Source organism: Neolamprologus multifasciatus, chromosome 7 (assembly GCF_963576455.1).
Source record: "Neolamprologus multifasciatus chromosome 7, fNeoMul1.2, whole genome shotgun sequence".
Taxonomy (NCBI): Eukaryota; Metazoa; Chordata; class Actinopteri; order Cichliformes; family Cichlidae; genus Neolamprologus; species Neolamprologus multifasciatus.
Genome location: NC_140445.1, coordinates 60,255,909 through 60,268,716, shown reverse-complemented (window position 1 = coordinate 60,268,716; position 12,808 = coordinate 60,255,909). Strand labels below are relative to the sequence as shown.

At 43.2% G+C, this 12,808-nt stretch overlaps 2 protein-coding genes across 3 annotated transcripts; one reads left to right on the top strand and one right to left on the bottom strand.

Annotated features, from left to right (window-relative positions):
* The first annotated feature begins 305 nt into the window (after nucleotides 1-305).
* rag2 (recombination activating gene 2) lies at nucleotides 306-2,752 on the top strand. Its single transcript, XM_085165469.1, has one exon. It carries the CDS (start codon nucleotides 541-543, stop codon nucleotides 2,140-2,142), a length of 1,602 nt encoding a protein of 533 aa, XP_085021595.1. The 5' UTR covers nucleotides 306-540; the 3' UTR covers nucleotides 2,143-2,752.
* A 1,067-nt stretch (nucleotides 2,753-3,819) lies between these two features.
* Nucleotides 3,820-11,739, bottom strand: rag1 (recombination activating 1). 2 transcript variants are annotated; one of them, XM_085168917.1, is made up of 4 exons: nucleotides 10,319-11,739; nucleotides 8,927-9,262; nucleotides 7,720-8,843; nucleotides 3,820-6,881 (listed from the first exon to the last, which is right to left on the bottom strand). In XM_085168917.1, exons 2-4 carry the CDS (start codon nucleotides 9,238-9,240, stop codon nucleotides 5,134-5,136), a joined length of 3,186 nt encoding a protein of 1,061 aa, XP_085025043.1. In that variant the 5' UTR covers nucleotides 9,241-9,262; nucleotides 10,319-11,739; the 3' UTR covers nucleotides 3,820-5,133. The 2 variants fall into 2 exon arrangements, with proteins under 2 accessions (XP_085025043.1, XP_085025044.1); XM_085168918.1 differs by having other exon boundaries at nucleotides 8,927-11,739.
* Between the last annotated feature and the right edge of the window lie 1,069 nt (nucleotides 11,740-12,808).

Here is a 12,808-nt window from a genome sequence, read left to right as displayed (position 1 = left end):
AACATTCTCGGCAAATCACCTTCTCACTTTTTTCAGAGTTTAATGTGAACTTGATGCATGAGGATTTTTTTTTCTTTACTATTTTTTGCAGATGGTTAAAGGATTGTAGAAAATGCAGTGCCGCTTTAGTTTGCAAACTAAAAGTGGTAGTGGCTTAGAAGACATCAAATGTAGTAGCACTTTTAATGGTAATAATTTACGCTGCAACTGTATAATACTGATATTCAGTGTTCTCTTACAACTTATCTTTTATAATTATTACTCCAATAATATCTTTTGCTTTATGTATCTGGTCACTATTTAAGTGTTGGTAGCTATTAAATACGCCATGATTTTTGTAAAAAGGCTAAATAATTGACCCTATGCTACATTTTAGGACCTGTAGTGCATATTATGATTACCTAAGCTGTGCTCGTCTACACGTTACTTTCATAAACAGGAAGAACAATTACAACCATCTGAATGAACACAAACAACAGCTGACTTACGCATTGTGTTTGTGTGTTTCATTGCTGTTTTGACACAGACACCTGCCAGAAAATGACCCTGCAGCCATTAACTCCAGTGAACTGTGCAGGCCTTCTGCAGCCCGGCTGCTCTCTGCTGCAGCTGGATGGTGAAGTTCTGCTGTTTGGCCAGAAGGGTTGGCCTAAGCGCTCGTGTCCAACAGGAGTATTTGGTGTACGGTTTAAACATGGCGAGATGAAGCTGAGGGCCATCTCGTTCTCCAATGACTCGTGCTACCTTCCCCCACTACGTTGCCCAGCTGTTTGCCGCCTCGACCCCTATGATGGGCTTCCAGAGAGTTACCTCATCCACGGTGGTCGCACCCCAAATAATGAGATCTCATCAAGCTTGTACCTGTTGACCATGGATAGTCGTGGCTGCAATCGTAAATTAACGCTCTGCTGCAAAGAGAAAGAGCTAGTGGCGGAAGTGCCAGGACCTCGATATGGCCACACAATGAGCATGGTCCAAAGTCGTGGGAAGACAGCTTGTGTGTTGTTTGGGGGTAGGTCCTACATGCCCTCAGGAGAAAGGACCACAGAGAGCTGGAACAGTGTTGTAGACTGTCCACCTCAGGTGTTCCTCTTTGACTTGGAGTTTGGCTGCTGCTCTGCTCACACTTTACCTGAGCTTAGTGATGGACAGTCTTTCCATCTGGCCCTTGCTAGAGAAGACTGTGTCTACTTCATTGGAGGCCACTCACTAGCCTCAGACTCACGTCCACCTCGTCTGTTTCGCCTGCATGTTGAGCTTTTGCAGGGCAGCCCGTTGCTTTCCTGTGAAACCCTAGACAATGGTTTATCTATCTCTAGTGCCATCTTTACACGTACGGGACCCACTCATAGATACATCATCTTAGGTGGATATCAGTCAGACTCACAAAAGCGGATGGAGTGCACTGCTGTGATTCTAGATGAGAAAGGAATCCACTTTGACCCCGTAGAAACACCCAAGTGGACCCCAGATATCATCCATAGTCGCACTTGGTTTGGTGGCAGCTCTGGAGAGGGAGGCATCCTACTAGGTGTGCCCACAGAGGGAAGGCCATCCCAACAAGATATGCATTACTTCTACCAGGTGAACTTCCAGACAGAGGGAGAGACCAGAGAGGAAGATGGAACGCTTGCCTGTAGCCAGGAGTCAACGGATTATGATGACTCCACTCCTCTTGAAGATTCTGAGGAGCTCTATTTCGGCCGTGAACCACATGAGTTGGATGGCAGCAGCGACGGAGAAGGGGACGCTTACAATGAAGAGGATGAAGAGGATGAATCACAAACAGGTTACTGGATAAAATGCTGCCTTGGCTGTCAGTTGGATCCCAACACATGGGAGCCATACTACTCCACAGAGCTCCACCGACCAGCCATGATCTTTTGCTCCAGAGGGGAAGGGGGCCACTGGGTGCACGCCCAGTGCATGGAGCTGTCTGAGACCCTGCTGCTGAAACTCTCTCAAGGCAGCAAGAAGTACTTCTGCTTGGACCACGGAGGCCTGCCCTACCAGGAGATGACCCCACCTCGACATATCATACCACTGAAGCGCATCACCATGAAAGCTAAAGACAAAAAAAGACCTCTGACAATCAAGATGTCCCCTGCCAAAAGAAGCTTTTTCAGACGGCTGTTTGACTAACTCAGATTTTCATATGATGTGTGCCTGTTAAGAAAACTTTGTATGCTTAGGATGTTTTTCCACCCTAACAGTAATCTAATAAACCAAATCGAGAAAATCCCTCAAACTACCTTGAAGTGCTCACTGAACGTAATCAAGTCACAAGCCAAGTTTAAGTTAGATCACATGACTATCACTCACACCTACTTGATTTATTTTTGAGTTAAATTAACAGTTTACAGTTTGTGAAGATTTGCAACATTTCCTTTTATTATTGAATGTTTCTGTTGTGATTTCACATTGTGCAACAAAAATGCAGTTTTACTTTTTATCAGCTGTGAAAAGGTTCATTCTGTTTGTTTCTTTCTTTCATATGTACGTTTTAAGTACCACAGATCCACTTTCTTCAAAGTGCAGATGGAGCTGAATTGTTTTTGCAGTGTTTTGTACAATAAAACTGACAAATCCTTAATAAAATTTGTGATTTTCAGTCTGTAATTTTGTGTCCTCACAGTGGTGTATTGTTATCTTAAAAAAACATACTCTAATTAGCCTATCAGTTTAAAACAGTCAGTGCCTCCCACCTGATGCTGTTATTAATGACCCTGTTTTAAATTTTCTATACAGTAAATTTGGCATGTTTAATGAAGGCATGCAAATTTTCACAGTTACAGGTAGTCACACTATAGAGGTATGAGTCTAAAAATGTACTTATTATTTTTTGAATTACTGCATTATATTCTCCAGCATATTTGAGCCATTGTACCAATTTAATGTTTCTCATGCCGATCTCTTGAACTTGACAGGTTTACAAGGTCTTATCAATTATAGAAAACTTTTAACCCACCTTTTGGTACTTCAAAGCCCTGTAACTCTGAAAATATTCACAGTATGAAGGTAAAATTTTAAAAAATCTTATTAAACATTAAAGTTACTGTACAAAGCATACTAGCTAATTTTGAGGGATCAAATGTGAACTGTTGTCCTGGTACATTTTATATCAAATGATCCAGTTATATGTGAGTTTCAGTTATTTGTCATTCTCTTAAGGAATATACTGACTACTAACTCCAGCTTTCAGTATTAAGTAGGTATTAAGTAAGTATACTAAATTGATTTCAGAGTTATATAAACATGAGCATAAATATGATATTTATGCTGTATAACAATACGTAATCAGAGCTGTGAACAGTTAAATGGTCTAAGCTATATACATATTGAATCAACTGAATTTCTTTAGTGCTTCCATATTCTCTGCATGCAGGTCTGCATCTAGTTTGTTGTAATGTTTTCTAAAAGATCATTGTTATTTTGTTTTTTTTTATTGTAATTATTTTTATTAACATGTTACAGCTGAATTCTGTGTTACTAATACAAAATTAAATTAAATACAATAATAATAATAATTTAAGCAAACAAGAATCACAATTCTTCCGTTTTTATTTATTATCTGGTGAAAACAGAGACAAAAAGTACAAACTTCACAAAAGTAACTCATCAAAAGGATGGTAAGTTGTCTGATTCAATTACAATACATAAGAAATAACTAAATACAGCATAACATAATTTGAAGGTAGTGGTAGGTAGTGGAACTTTAGTGTATGCAAAATGAATGAACAGAGAAAGTATTGTGCGGTCCCAGTAAACTGTACATTTAGTCTATGCGTGTGAGCCCAAAATGAGGAGATACACTGTGAAACATGACAGAAGTAGAATTTTGTGAATCATCCATCATCCATTACTTTGGAAATGCAATTCATTACGGCAAACACAAATATGAGACAAGTTGCTATATAATGCACTCCAAAACATGGCGTTATGGTAGCACTGTGACAAGTATCCAATGAAATGTGGATATTTCATAGCTGTCATATGGTTAAATTTATGACAGTAAAATAAAATCAAACATTCAATCAAGTAAGAAAACAAAATTGCCTGTCACAATTCAAAATGGTGAGGGCAGAAAAAGACAATATAATCAATCAATCAAACAAATAAAGTTGCCAACAATTCAGTTTACATCAGGTCTCTCTGGCTCTCACCCATCGCTCTCCCCTGACGACTGAAGCTGTGAAGATATATCAGCTGAGAAAAAGAGCCAGGTTATATACAGAACTTAAGAAAAATCCCTGCCTGCTAGAGAGTCCATGGGGTATTAGGCACCGTAATGGACCATACTGTATTTTTATGATATCAACAAAAAGGTCAGTATATGTTTTATTTTATGAGAAGAATTCAAATAAGTATCATCTATCCTCCACTGTGCAAAAAGTAAACGAGATAAAAATTGGTTCAAAGTGACCTGGCATCTATTCTGCCCCACAGGGATCCCACGATAAAGCACTAAAGTCATCTTTTTCAGAGGGCACTCATGAAACAAAGAACATTTGGGTCTCTGTGATTGCATTTCGCTCCTGCTAAAATGATATATTAATACAGTGGCCACAAATGTGGTCTTTTTAACACGATTTCTCTCTATGACTTACAGCGCTTTCATCTGTTTCCATAAATATCCTCTCTATATCGATGCGTAAATGTGTCATATCCTTGCAATACAATAAAATGCACCATTTTTCACAGATGGTGTCGATTTATAAACCAAAAAAAGGAAAAGGAGTATGAAAAAGAAACGTGTTGCCTCTGCTGTCACATCTTTGTGGTGTAGCAACTAACAGTTAACAAAGCAATTCGAAGTCAAATAAATGTTTAAAGAAAGAAAAACAAACATCAAAAGTGTAAAATAGCATTGTTTTCCATAAAATTATCTTCATTTATGGGTTCAGGTGCAAAACACTGGCTATTCAAAATCTGTTTGTAATATCTAACAACACACAAGCATCTGAGTTCCAAAATATAAAAACTAAAAACAACATAAAATGTGTTTGGCCTCTTGCCCGAAGCAGAAAGAGACTGACTTCACTTTCTGGAAAGTCAAAATACTTCCATGTAGAGATAACTGACCAATGGTACAATTCTCTAGAAATCAATCAAATGTTAACAGTTATGGAAAATTCAAAAATCAGGAACTTCCAAAGACATTTCATCATCATCCTGGATCTCTACTGGGTCAATGGTAGCCTGTAGAGCCTTCGCAGAGTCCTTGTGAGCTTCCATAAACTTCTGCAAGTACTTGGACGTGTACAGCCAGTGGTGTTTCAGCACGTCCTCCAGTTCAAAGGTCTTAGACTGGCGTGCATTCATCTTGCGAAAACGCCTGAAGAGCTTGTTTGCTGACTCGTTCCCCTCGCTGGCCCAGGCTCCTATGGATCCGTCTCTCTCTATAATTTCAGGTACGTGGGCTAGGGTCTTGTGCAGATAATTTGTTATCTTTCCATTGTACCTATATTTGAAGGTAGTGGAGAGGACGTCAGCAAAGCGCTGAGAGTTAAAACTGTAGCGGCATAGCTGGTCGGGGCATTCCTTGGCTGGGCAGGTGGCACGCCACACAGGTTTCATTTGGAGGTAGAGTTTGATAAGCTCCCTCAGGGCCTCTCTTCTCTCTTCTGAGGGCACCAGCTCACACACCACGTCCACAGCCTCCTGGGTCATTAGTCTGCGGGCGTAGTTCCCATTCATCCTCATTACTGGTTTAAGCTTCATCTTCTTCCTCAGCTGTTTATCTAAGGCCGCCCTCCAGCTGCGCCGTTCCTCCCGGCTGGGGTTGCCCTTTTTATACACCTCTCCGATCTCATCCTGGAAGATCTTGTAGAATTCAGTAGCATTGCCAATGTCACAGTGCAATGCATCTAGCGTTGGCTGCGTCTCCATGAAGGGCTTTGCAGACACACCTTTGACTCTATCACGCAGCTCATCGACTGACTCAGAAAAGGGGTTGGTTCTCCATATTTCATAGCGTTCGAGGTTCTCTTCGTGACTGCGGGTGATGGAGTGCAGCACCATGTTTTGAGAGGCCTCTGCACGACTGGAGTCGCACAGAGTGCAGACGTACGTGGACCCAGAGGCCTCCAGCCCCTCCATCTCGCGCACCATCTTCTCATCATATCCCGTGCCCCTGAAGTGGAAGCGAAAGGATCGAGGCAGACCACCCATGGACAGGATAAGCCTGCTTTCTTTCATTGCTTTACGTTCTGCAACTATGGGCCCCAGGACACCTGTGAGTGTCTCATGGTCTGACTCATCCACAAACATCAGGCACAGAGGCTTACAGGACAGTTCTGAATTTGGCTTTGGCTCGGTAAAAATGGTAACCTCCTCCTCCTCATCGTCTGCCAGGACAGAGACAGACATAACAGTGAAAGAAAACCGAACAGCCTTCTCAGGAACAACCGGTCCCCCGCCATGCTTCTCGCTGACATCACCCATGCCATCGCAACATTCCTTGATCATGACACTAAAACCTGATGTGCAGGCACTGTCTTCCATCCCACTCTCCCTCAGCCCCTCCATGATGTCCTCCTCCAGATCCTTTAAGGCAGACACAAGTGCCACATCATACCGAAAGCGCCGAGTGATAGTGTCAGCTGGGACGTCATCCACCGAGGAAGACCATCCAGAGAGCCCATTAATAATGCCAACGTTACAGGATGGGGACACGTTTTTGAGAGCTGGCTGCCATTCAAACTGGTGAAAACCGGGGAGAAGCTCCTTCTCTGCAGCTCGAAGACTGTGCAAGGGCTGAAAGATCTGGCGGCCACTTGTGGCTTTGACAGTCCGATACATCTTATGATATTGACTGCAGCTCAGGAATGTGTTGACCCGAATGGCCAGGCACACAGCAGGACTCAACCCAAAGCCTCTGCCTGCAGAGAGAGAAAATGAGAGGAGATAAAGTTTCAGAGAGAGACAGAAAGAGGCACAGTCTCAACATAAGAAGAAAGCAAGAGGAAAGGATTGACACATGAAGAGAATTATTTAATACCAATCCACAGAAGCCTATTTCTAGTGCTTTGAAAAATACTGCAGTATCTAAAATTTCCTCATTTGATATCCCACATTTGGAGTAATTTCTACAATGAGACAGACAGAAGCGTAAATTTTACACCCAAATGTGAATGCCTCATTGTCAAAAGCCCACAAGCCGCTGATTACAAAATCCAATATTTCCTAAATTTCAAATGTTATAAGGGGACAGAGGGCGAATCAGTGAAGCTGGCAATAGTGATGTATTGGCTGTAGATGAAAACAGACACCAGCTGCCTTCTATTCCCCAGAGAGGAGGATGGTGCTGTCTGTGTAATTTGCAGATACAAGAGCTGCTGATGTTGTTTTGATTCTAACAGCCCCTTCACAAGAGTTGTTATTGTGCATTAAAGGGAGTGTGAGAATGAGAGACTGACAGGCAAGACAAGTGAAAGTGGGAGAAAATCAGGGAGGGGTTGAATGTGCAGCAGCAGTGGTTCAATAGACAGAAATGGACAATAATTAAATGCTTTTCAATCAAAATCACAGAAAGCTTTCTTATGTCTCCTGCATATTGGACTTTTCTTCATTGTTATTCATGAGATGACTGTATTCCTCGGGGGTAGGTGGAAATATTAATGAGCAAACACTATCATGGTTTTCATTTGTTTGTATCTCCCTTTCTTTGCCACGGAGGGCTGTGTTGATTGAACATAAACCCTTATAATAGCCTCTTACCTTGCATCATGGCCTCTAGCTCATCTGCCTGACGGTGTTCATTCCCAGATCTCAGTGCAAGCAGAAACAGCGTCAAACACACAGACTTCAGATCACCACCTTCCTCTTTGTCTGCAAACACCTTCACCTGGTTCTTCAGATCCCTCAGTCGATGCTTCTGGGCGCGACGGGTTAGCGAGAGCAAGTGCTGGCGAGGCCTTCCCCCTTTATTGGTTAGTAGGAAGTTATCAAGTTCTGACAGACTCTGGTTTTCATTTTCCTTCAGCTCGTGGCTCAGACAGTGAGCCTTAAATGAGTCCAGCCTCACTTGCTCACGACATCCCTCACCGGGGCAGAGCAGAGGTAGGGAATGGAGGGCAGATGAAAAGACTTTGGCAGGTGAGGTGAGATTATCGGGTGTGCAGGGCGAGTTGCAGGCAGGGCAGTGAGGTCCTAGAACGTGGGTAAATTTTACAATGCAGCTACGGCAGAAGAGGTGCCCACAGGTGGACTGAACTGGATCAGAGAGCAGGTGGTCACACACTAGGCAGGTGAAAGATGCAACAAAGTCCACAGGGAGCTTCTCAGAGAGCAGCTTGGTGCTCAGGTGATCTTTCTGGCAGCGTGTAATGTTCCTCACCCACTGCTCTCTCTGGACGCTGAACTTCTTCCAGGCCCTGAGAGCAGAACCATGACGGTCTCCAAATGGTCTCAGAACTCTCCTCTCACCAACAGCGATGGCGTCGCAGTCCCATCTGGCCCTTTTTGCCAGGCTCTGTGCTCTTGGAATGACTTTCCTCCTCTTCCTTCCAGTCCTCTGGAATGATGTTTTTTTGGGGTAGCAGAGGTGGCACAGGGAAGAGTGAGGTTTCCACTCAGGCACTCTTGTTCTGGTGAAGCTGCAGACGCCCCCACCTCGAATGGCAACCATCCAGCAGCGGTGGCAGAAGGAAAGGGGGTGGACAGATTCTGTGTCCTCTGTCACGTCCACTTTGAAGACTTTAAGGATGACTTCTGGCCAGCTTGGGAACTTGCAGCCCATTTTACGCAAGGCACACTTGCTCACCTCATCCAGATCTCCGTGAACATCGTGCACCGGTCCTTTGACTTTCCTCAGAACCATTCCGCAGACACGACACAAACCCCTATAAAGAGCCAGGGAAATAGTGTCAGATCAAACAAATGAACATAACATAGCATCATTCACAAAATGTAACAATTTGATTACCTGAGGTGGTCCATGTGGGTTTCCATCTCCTGTAGCTTCACATCTACTCTCCTGCCAGGGCCCTCCACATTTTCCTTGCTTTTCCCTCCTAGGCATAATTTCATAACACTCCCTGGACCCGCAGCATGATCTATTTCTATATTTGGAGCTGCAGGTGAAATCTCAGGCCGTGTTTCACTGGGCAGAGGGGCTTTCTCCATGGACTTCACCCTGAAGAGTTTGAACTTCCACTGAGAATACTCAGAGTGGGGATGGTGGAGCTCTGGCGGCATGGATGATCTGGGACCATCTGTCTCCAGGCTTTCTGCTGCCATGATGAGATGTAGAGCTTAAGTGCTGGAGAGGCAAGGAGAGGAGAGAAGAGATGAGGAGGTCATTTGATATACTGCAAAAGCATGAAAAACAATTTCAGCCGTCTGTAGTATAAGATAATAGATATTGAGAAAAGGTTTGAAGGTTAAAAATCTTCACGGGGATGGTTGAGCCAATAGTGTCTCCTCAGTATTGAGACCATGACACAATCCAAAAGCTTTACTTGATTCCTGCTGAATTTATGCTCATAACACCCTGAAATTCCCACTGAATAGAGAAGAGCAAACCTTGACCTAGACTGCTGTATTATACCATAAGTGGCATTTAGATCTTGTGTAAAATGCATGAGACAAGCACTAGGGGATCGATACAACACCAAAATCCTCATTTCACTCATCTTCAAGCCCATCACTCAGTAAGCTGCTGTGACTTTTTTTTTTTTTTCTTTGACACAGCAAGTTTGCTAAATGGGAAACCTTATCCCAGCAAGGTTGTCAATCATTTATATTAGTTGTTTTCTTGGCTGGCAGGAGAGCTGGAGCCCTGAAAGCTTCCAGCTGGCACTTTTAATGCAAGGAAAAATCGGAAACACAGCAAACGTATTACATATTACATAGATATTGACCAAACCAGATGGAAAAGAAGATGAGAAACCATCATATTGAATAAACATCATAAAGAATTATTCCAAACACAAGATTGTTCAATTTCAGCAGCCAAATGCTCTTATGATACAGCACAGGTATGATCAATGACGGTGCTACACTGATGGGCCCTATTTCATCTTCTCCCACACTATCTAGGTTCTATTACCAGTTCTGACGATAAAGCAGTCAAACAATCTTAGAAACTAATAGTTCAATCTTTGCTCTTACCATTTCACACCTACGGCATTCACACAGTTGAATCTTCTGTCTATCCATCTTTCAATGATCTCACTACATTTTCATCCTTGGCGGCTCAAATCTGTCAGTCTCCTTATTTTCTCAGCTCTCTCTCTCTGTGTGTACTTCACATGCTGAACTCCCCTTTGAGACAAACAGCTGAGCCTGTGTGCATGTGTGTCAGCTGGGCTCTTACCTTGTTTTTCAGTCTCAGCTGGCGTCAGCTCCCTTGGGGGCTCCTCTCTGCATGGGAGCACAAGGGAAGCCCTGGAGCTAGGTCCTTACACCCTACATATACTGTATACGTTTGAGTCACAGCTTGAAGCTTCTGTTACCGGGAGTCGGTAAAGTGGGAATGCTCCTGACTGTCTCATTGGGCCTCATATTTATACCCATCCTTTGGTGGAATCCCAACAGTCAACCACTGCCACCTGATCGAGGCAGCTGAGGAAAGAAAACAAGGTCAACCCCAAAGAACAGTTGTAACATGTGCATGCTGAGAATCCAACAGCATACCCCCAAAACAAACAACTTTTCACCACACCACACTTATCCTCAGCTAGACACACTTGCATGTCTAGCTATCTTCATCCAGGTGGCCTCACTGTGACAGAAAGAGCAATACTGTTAAACCTTTGTAAAGGCTGAAAGTGCAGAGACGTAGCAGATCACAGGATAAGTGGACAAGATAAAAACAAAACTGAATATTGGTGGGGGATTTTAACAGCATAAATATCTGAATAATCAAGAAACGCGAGGAACTATAACAATAACAAAGACTTGTTGTTGTAATCTTCATTCTAATCATCTTTCTTTTCCCCTGGCATGTCTAAGTGTTTGTGACTTCTGCCTCAGCAGTCCAAATGGGGGCTGCTGTGACAAACCAAATGACAAAGCCAGTGACACAAGTGAGTCATATTAGGTTGAATATCAATTTGTGCGCAAACGTGTGTGTGTCATGTTGGAGTGTGGGTGCTCACTCATTGTGGTGGTTACTATTTTAAAAAAATAATGCTTCAAATGATGACTTATAGAAACTGCACACACCCAAACTAACGAGTGTTGATCTGTCTGTCGGTGTGTTTGTTTGTGCATTAAACTGCATTGTGCTTCATGGTTTTTGTCCACAAATTCTTTTGATCAGCACCTCATTTACCTATAAGCTGTCAGCATCAAAGCGGCACATTTTATTCATCTTTTCAAATATTCAGTGTCTGTCACCATTCAAAATGAGTTTTAATTAGACAGCATCATTTGATGTAATTTCTCAGCAGGTATGGGGAGTATTTGCCCAAGATCATTCTTGTTTGTAATTATCCAGGGGATTAATCTGGTGTATTCACCACAGGAGCCTGTTGCTGTTGCATTGGCCTTGCCAGCCAAGTCATTAGATACACAGTCAGTGGGCACCAAACAACAGTTGGGTCTCTCCCGCTCTTGTCAGCTTAACAGGGGAGCAGAGCAGGATGAATACTGGCAGGCTTTGCAGCTTATATTTGGCGCATATGTCCAAGTGTGACCTCAGAGAGCAGTAGCAGTTTTTGTTCGTCCGTCTCTTTCTTTCTGTTTGATGAGTACACCTACTTACTGCAAATGCTGAAGAGCCACTACGCAGACCGAAGCTGGCGACAAAAGTGCTGTTTTCTAGGCCTACTCATATCTATCAGACACACGTGAGAGATCCGAGGTGCACAATGCTTGATTCATTATATATCCAAGAACAAGCAAATGATGGATTGTAGCAAGATGTTCCAGACCTATTTATAGTTGATATTTAGATTTATGATAGCCAAGTAGCCACATGTTTCCAAGGTAAACGCCACACCTAACTCTGTGGCAGACAGGGACAGAGCTGCAGATGTCTGCCTGACAAACAAGCAGTCACCCCCTGAGACCCTCATCTCTCTACGCCTGCTAATTGACTTGTTATTGATCAACTCAAAGACAGTCTGATTTATGGGAAAGAGGACTTGTGGAGACAGCCACCTGGCATCGAGCAGAGTGTTATGAATGTGAGGAGCAAACCCTGGGAGACATAGAGGCTGCAGTTTAGGAGGACATACAGGAGTTTGCAATGCACCACTGAACTGACACCTTGCACTTGGTGGGGGTGGTTTTTCTTTTCTTTCATTTTTTCCAGAATGTAAACCGCAAACAACAGCGTGTGTGTGTGTGTGCGTGTGTGTGTGTGTGTGTGCGTGTGTGCGTGTGTGTGTGTGTGCAGTTGAATGACCATAAAGCAGGTGTGTGCTGAGGGAGGGGTGAGCAGAAATATGGCTGGGCCACTACATACTCTATATGTATGGGAGGGGCTGCTGTGCGTCTGTTTGTGAGTTTGCTCTGGTGTTTGGGGGATTATGCTGAAGAACAGTTCAAATAAATATAAAGTACTTCCTACTAATCCATCCTGAGAAACTTCAGAATTATCAGAATCAGAATCATTACTTATAGATCTATGTGTACAAAGCACAAGAACACACAGAGAACTAGACGGACAAAAGAACAAGAGGGAACGTGTACTGGGTGAAAGACAGAGAAAGGGGATATAGTAGTGATCTTGTGTAAAGGAGCTGCACAGGATAACAGGCTTAGCTCAGAATGGAGAACACAAAAGGGCTTAGGGCTGATTGCATGCTGTGACAAGGAAAGGGGGAAAGAGATCAAACCTTCCAGGAGAACTATGTAA

Excerpts from the sequence above, each read along its gene's own strand:
- rag1 (XM_085168918.1), bottom strand. The coding sequence starts at position 9,240 with ATGGCAGCAGAAAGCCTGGAGACAGATGGTCCCAGATCATCCATGCCG. Across the intron at positions 8,844-8,926 it reads ACCCACATGGACCACCTCAG|GGGTTTGTGTCGTGTCTGCG; the intron begins GTAATCAAATTG and ends GGCTCTTTATAG. Across the intron at positions 6,882-7,719 it reads GCTAGAGGCCATGATGCAAG|GCAGAGGCTTTGGGTTGAGT; the intron begins GTAAGAGGCTAT and ends CTCTCTCTGCAG.
- rag2 (XM_085165469.1), top strand. The coding sequence starts at position 541 with ATGACCCTGCAGCCATTAACTCCAGTGAACTGTGCAGGCCTTCTGCAG.